A 7206-nucleotide genomic window follows, 5' to 3' on the forward strand; every position below is an offset into this window, starting at 1 on the left:
AATGTCTTGGCAGCTCAGCAGGAGTCCGAGGCCTGCAGAGATTTCCCCTGACAGTTATTTTCAGCCCTTCCCAGATGAAGAGGGAATATGGCACTGCAGGCTGGGCTCTCTCCTTCCTCTACGCTGGGCTAACTCATTAAAGGTTGGTCCTAATGAGATCGGCTCTTCCATCATCTGCACCACATTCAGGGAAACATTAAGGGAGAGAAAGAAAGAAAGATTTGATAGAGGCCTGCTAGGCTTGACCTCTTTGTTTCTTTGTTTCTTGAGGTACTGAAAGCCAGGGTATCAGACTCCAAAAAGGACTACAAGAATGGCTTTGGCAGGTCAGCCTAAGCAGTTACAAGGTTTAAGAGAGCCTGGCTTCTTGATACATTTGGCATAAAGGCAACTTTCGGCAGCATGGGAGAAGGGCAAGACTGAGGCAAGAAAAATCAGCCCTACTCAAGTCTCAGTGCCCAGTCAAATTTGCGACCTACCGTGGAATAGCTTTCTGTGTCTGCCCAATACCTGCACAAAACATTTGGCTTTGCTTTGCCCCAACCAAAGTCATAAGCTGGCTCATAGCTGGCTCCCTCAATGGCAGCCACTCTGTTTATTGGCACTGCAAACTTTCCTTAACTATATCTATAAAATCAAAAAGATAATTGCAGCAGAAACATTCTTTCTGCTTCTCTTTCTGCTGTCTGTCTTTCGCTGTGGAAAACAGTAATGGGTGTATTGTGATTGCTGCAGCAATTACAGTAAAAGATTGCACTACGAGATAAATGATTCAAGGTGGGATTTTTCATAAATTAAGTAACTACCTAAGCTCAGGCACCTTTTTGGCCCTGCAGGTGTGGTTATCTATATAGCTATCTTGACCTCCCTCAAAACCACACAATTTATTTCCTATCACTGCAACAGGAATATTTGTCCAGGCTAAACTGACAAAAGAAGCTTTTTTTCTTTTTTAGGTTTGGTAAAAAATCCAACAAAGTATCACAGGCTTATTTCTCATGAAAGAAGAATACATGGGAAAATGCGTTACATTGTCTTTTCAGTGGCTTTCCAAGGAAAGGTTCTTGGAGAAGAAGAAACTTTTATTTCTCCAATCTAGAATGAGTGTCCTTTCTTAGATGGAGGATTTTTGTTTCTCTGCTGCTCCTCTCAAGTAGTGTCAGAAAATCTCCAAGCAGTATTTTTGATCTAAAGAAGAAGGACACTCAAGCAATCCTTCCCCATCACACTCAAGCTTTGTTGTGGCATGCCTAAAATAGGAGGGACAAAGGATCAGCTACCTTGTATTTAATGATGATGTTTAGTAAATGGGAATCTGTCTTTGGATGAGAGATACAGTATAAGAAATATTTTATTTTGCATAGGTGATTCATTGGTTCCAATACTGATGCAAGGGTTTTCTGGCAACAGGAAAGTATTATATTGTTTGATCATCCTGTTCCTGCACAGCAATCCACTAATTGCCAGGCCCTGCCCAAACAACCTTACAGCAATTCATGGCCTCAGGGGGTTGAACACACAGGTCATACAACAGTTTTGAGGCCTTACTTGAATCCAGCTGCTCATATCCATACTCCGCTGATTTTGCTGGAGTTCTTTTGTGGGAAAAAATTTTGTGCTTTGGTTTCTTCAAATATGCTAATGAATTTAGTTCTAACACAGTATCTTTTTGTGAACTGGAAGGAGAGGGTTTTCAGAAGATATGGAAAGTACTTGTTTCCTTCCTAGGATTTTAATTTTTCATCCCTTGTTTTCACAGCACCTTGTCTTTTGCATAAAGCACCTGATTTCCTACCTAATCCCAGATCTCCCAAAAGACCTAAGAGATCGGATGAGGAGAGAAAAGTACCTGATTCAGGAAATGATGTATGAAGCTGAACTAGAACGTCTGCAGAAAGAGCGGAAGGAAAGGAAGAAGAATGGAAAATCTTATCACAATGAGTGGCCATGATGGGGTGAGGAAGAAACTTCTTAAAAGAAGATAGGAATTCTGTTTATAAAAATGTCCTGGTTTTCTACAGTGGAGAGTGCACTGAAAGGAATAGTCAATGTTGTGTGCACTTAGCGTATGTGCACCCATTTCAATAGGGTGCATATTGTCATAGCCTTGTGAAATTAGAGGTCTTTCAAGGCTTAGTCTTCTCCAGAGCTAGAATGTCAGCATGAGCAGTTCAGACCAATGCTTAAGTCTCTGCACTCTTTCCAGGAAGCTTCCAGGCCCTGACTTAAATTCAAGGCCCTGAACTTCAAAGCAGTTATATCTTACAATGCTTTACAGAACTCGGTGATCTTACGGCTCATTCTCATGACCAAGTTGCTTCTTCATAACCAGGGACTGCGCCTTGGCAACATGGCAGTATTTGTCCATATCTGTGGCCACCACTTGCAGCACATGCATGGCAGCACTGCCCTCTTCCACAGTGGACTAAGCTGTGTTAGCTTGCATTTACTACGAATTAAGGTCACCTATGTGGACCGTTTCCATTAGTTCAACAGTGCTGAAATATTTTTTAGGAGGAGACGCTTGATCATGAGTCTAATCAACTCAGTCTAACAATGCTGAAAAATTTAGGAGTGCAGAAGCACTGACAGATAAACCAAGCATCTGAATGTGGCCAGAGGTATCTAACTGTAGGGTCATTTATTTGGAAATGATACTGTGAAAATTTGGTAATATATTTTAAAGATTTGAACAGTGCCTTTTCAGCTATAGGACTGTCTGTCTCTGAGGGAAACAAATCAGGCTAGGGCATCTTGCCCAGAACTGCCTGTGTATTTTTATTACAGGATCCCACTGAGGCCTCATCAGGAATTAGGGTGTATGATACACATAACAGAAGACAGCCTGTGTATTAAAGATCTATCTGCACAAGTATAAGAGAAAAAACCAACAGATGAACAAGGTCAGCAGAGCAGAAGAACATAGTCATACAGAATCTCTACACTTGCAACATTTTCTTTATTCATCCTTCCATTACCTATGAAGGGGTGGAGGGGAAAAACAAAACAACAGACCTGTAGTACGAAACAGCTTGAAATCCTTCATGCAGAACAATTCTGCACAGGCTGCAGAATTAGACTGGGGTGAAGTAGGCCACTGCCTATATCCTTTTGCAAATTCTAGCATTAAGAAATTAAAAATTTCCCGTATCATTAACACAAAATAGTGGAGTTTTAGGTCTGAAGACTGAAGAAGTGTTGGATGGGGCAACATGAATCAAAATACTGAGTGTTGTGAAAGCTCTACCACCTTTTGCCTCAAAGTGATAACACTGCAATTCTTGCAGAACTTGCGGTGGCATAATCAGCCACATCACAAAGAAGGAAGTTCAAAAGCCAAGACTGTAAGAAGCCAAGTGGAAGCAAGCCTATGTCCTGGTGAGGATGCAGCTAGAAACAAATACTGGAGCTGATTCATTTGCCTAGCCTTTTTCCAAGTGGAGGTCCATGAAAAATATAGTTTTCTCAGAAATCTTAAGGAATTGTGACCTTATTAGTTTGAAGATATTTAAGAGGGAGGAAAATTCATCAAGTTGTTTCTACAAGTCTCCTCGAAATGATTCAATAGAAGAGCTAGAATGTGCCCTTCTGGACAGACCACGCAATGCAAGACCCTACGGATGGATGCCTCAAGCTCAGAGACCCTTGCACCAAGACCCCATATTGCCAAGGTAGAGCTATTAACTTCTTTCCTCTGCAAGGGAGGACTGTGCTATTTCTGTGCAGGAGAAGGTTTTAATGAAAAGTAATATGTCTTGAGGAAGGAGAGGGCTGGACGAAAATGTATGCACCCTCATCTGTGTGGCCACTGCCTGCCTAAGCTTTACTTCCTTGCGGCAAGGAATCTCCTCCAGTAATGACCCATCACCCTACATGAAGAGGACAAATGGCACAGCAGCTCCCGTTTGTCAGGTGCTCCTGGCCCAAGCCTGAAGGTCCCATGAGGAAACCAACATAAACACTGAAGGAATTTCAGGACTAATCTGTTCTCTGTTGATACAGTGCCAAACTGAGCGGGGAGCGCCACTAGTGGTTGTGGGATGTACTCCTGCCTAACGAAGAAGTGAACCCGTTCATCTTTGCTGCAGCTTACAGCAGCTGTGGACACACCCTGTGTGGGCAGTGGAGAAATGGGGGTATTTCTGTCTCTGCAAATAGGGGGCGGGGATTAGGCAATGTCATCCTCCGTTACACACATGCCAGATGGATTAGGGTTTACCATCCACCACCTACGGGTATGTATTGCACTTGCAGTCTGGGGACTCGGGCAGGATCGCTGTGCAAAATCACATTCAGACCGAATTCATGTGAGCAACTGGATTAGTTTGTGTACCCTCTGTTTAATATCTAAAACAACAGATGACAAGAGCTTAGAAACTGTTTGCTAAGTAGTAAAGTGAGACATGAGTCATGCATAAAATCAGTGTCACCCATATGAGTGTGAACCTTTGCAAACTCCTGCAGCAAAATATAGCTTTGTCTATGTAGATCTCAGTACCTTCCGAGAATTGAACTAAAACCTAGTAGAATATAAACTGACTCCCACTCCAGAGGAACCACTGCAATATACTGTGTCAAAACAAATAAAGCGCAGCAGAAATACAATAGATGATAATGGCTTTTGAGACTAGTTTTCAACATAGCTATATTATGATGAATTTTCATGACAATACATTGCTAGAAGTTGCGTCCTGTTCTGCTCTAAATAAGAACACAAGTTGGCTGCTTACCAGGCTTGTGCTGAGTATGACGCTGAAAGGGGCTCTGACCTCCCTGGCAGACCCTGACTACATTTCTGTTATTTAATGTTGACCTGTCAGTCAACCCACCAGGGTTTCTGTGCTGCTGGTCTGCCGGATAGATTTCCCTTGAGTCTTTCAGCGCTACAGAGCAGAACACTCAGGAAAGATGACCCCTTTTTATTTATTGTATTAATTAGGAAAATATAAATAATAGGTTAATAATAATAAATGGATTTTTAATGGTCTCTAGATAGCAAGTTGATGCCATTCCCTTCTTTCTGATCTGATGATGGGTTTTGTTTAAACCTCCAGGTGATCATCCTATATGTTGTTTACTTATTCCAGCTCCACAAGAGCACTACCTTCAAGGGAATGAGAAAAAACGCAACCTCAATGCATGCCACAGACATTTTACATAGCAAGCACTACAGCACACATCAAAGGACTTACTATGAAACCATCTTGCAATCAGCATAGGATTGATCTTCATAGACCACTCTTGACAGCAAGCATGTACTTCATGGGCAGTTACACATCAGTTTTTAAAACCAAGGAAAAAAAGTTGTATATTGGGACTTTTTCAGCCTGTTTGCTACGTTTTTTGCATTCTGTCCCATGTTGGTTTTACAGATCTTAGAATAAAAAAAAAATGTAAATGAACAACCTGGATACTTTGACATGAGAAAAATCCTAGGTATAAAACATCACCTGCATTCAAGCCGCTAAATATTACAACAGAAACCATGTTTACAAATCAGTTCTTTTTTATTTTAAACCTTTCTGATGGGACTTATGTTATTTACCATATATTATATATATATATATATATAAAGTATATAGAGAGATTGTTTATCTGTAAATAGAAAAATCCTACAGAGAAGAATGTCAAGTTTTCACACTTTAAAAAAAACCATCAACATAAAGCCATGTTTAATGCTTGTATAATGTGATGCAATAAACTTTAAAATAAATTATGCATATGAAATATTTGCTGTTTGGCATTCATGAGTTATTTTCTGTTTACCTTATTTGTTCAGCAAGCAAACAGACCAGTCAGGTGGAAGCAAATTTAAATGCAGACTAAAAAGGACCAAAATCTATCCCTACTTTCTCTCTGTGGATCCTTTGTGATTCACATAGCCAAATATTGTTCCTGTTGTGGTTCTAGTTCTTTTTTTAATGTTCCTACTTGTTTTGTTTCTCGACCCTGCCAGATGCTGCATGTAACCTGGACAGTGTGGAGTGCTCCCACTCCCATGGAATTAATTGGTTTTGAGCATCCAGCGTTTCTTTGTCGGGTGAGCTTTTAGCTGGGAATGATGAAGGATCAGGGTGCAGGACTGTAATGGATACACCAAGAATTATCTTTTGCAAGATGTAAAGATTTTGTAAGATGTCTACTTAAAATAGCATTTACATAGACAAGGCCTTGGCTGACAGTCCAACTAGCAGAGGACAGTATATGGTCCCAGAAAAAACATTATTCAAAATGAATTAGTTGTTTTAATTAGTGATGCCAATTAAAACAAGAAGCATATAGGAAATAGTAAAGTAGAAAGAGTCACTTTGTAGCTCTGCAGCAATCATGGGAGGTTAGTTAGCTAGTAATGTGGTTGTGGGTGTCACCTGCGAAGCTTAAGAACGTTTGTCTCTAAAATGCTTACAGCAAGATATTCTCCCCAGTGAAAACTCATCTTGATGTTGTGATTATGGACCAATAGATACCACCCGGCCCAAACTCACTTCATACCAAAATTAGAGTTAAATGACTGCTTAGTGCTCAAATAGTGACTTCAAACAGTAAGTGAAGGTAAGTTTGTTGTTTACGTGTTTTCTCTGTTTTAAACCACTATGTGAATTCAAAGCAGTGAGAAAAAAACTCTGTGGTGCCACATTTTTTTAACTAACTGGGAAAATTAATCTTCACTCCACAAACAAAACAGGTAGAAGTCACACATCACCCAAGACAGTTTAAGGCAGTATCAATTACAGTGCAAACAGTGATCTCAGTACTGAGTGGTGCCATGGAGGCCACGCTGATGCTGCTTCGCACAGCGGTAATCAAGTCACCCTTCTGAGAAGCACATTCAGATGGGAGTTCAGCATTTGTGTTGGGAGGGCTGTAGCTGGACCAGCAGGCACACAGGTCAAGTGCTTGCCACAGACTTCTGTTCTCTTTGTCCACAGCTTGCTTTGTACCATAAAGCACAGGTACTCAGAGCCACACCAGTCCTCTTCATATCAGTGTTCTGCAGCAGCATGGAGATACCAGTACTTACCCTCTTTCAGACCTGCAGGCTGGAAGTACCTGGTAAGTATAAATTACTGTCTTCCAAGTCCCAAGACCTATTCCATAGCACAAAACGCAGTATCTGTTTCTGTGTCATGAAGACAAGGCACCAGCTTGCTATGCTTCATAAGTCTCAGAAAAACAGTGCAGCTCATTCAGCCATTGGACTAGCTG

At 41.0% G+C, this 7206-nt stretch overlaps 1 protein-coding gene across 6 annotated transcripts in view; it reads left to right on the forward strand.

The window, feature by feature from the left end:
• The window catches only part of ANO4 (anoctamin 4), a 198143-nt gene extending 190984 nt beyond the window's left edge, over positions 1-7159 (forward strand). For 4 of the 6 annotated variants that reach the window (XM_055712557.1, XM_027812375.2, XM_055712555.1 and 1 more), the window contains one exon: positions 1760-7154. In XM_055712557.1, coding sequence (XP_055568532.1) covers positions 1760-1951 — 192 coding nt within the window. In that variant the 3' untranslated portion in view covers positions 1952-7154. Of the gene's footprint in view, positions 1-1759 lie in introns of all 6 variants that reach the window. The other 2 variants (XM_055712554.1, XM_055712553.1) reach the window with 2 other exon arrangements.
• Positions 7160-7206: the final 47 nt, after the last annotated feature.

Source organism: Falco cherrug, chromosome 5 (assembly GCF_023634085.1).
Source record: "Falco cherrug isolate bFalChe1 chromosome 5, bFalChe1.pri, whole genome shotgun sequence".
NCBI classification, from domain to species: Eukaryota; Metazoa; Chordata; class Aves; order Falconiformes; family Falconidae; genus Falco; species Falco cherrug.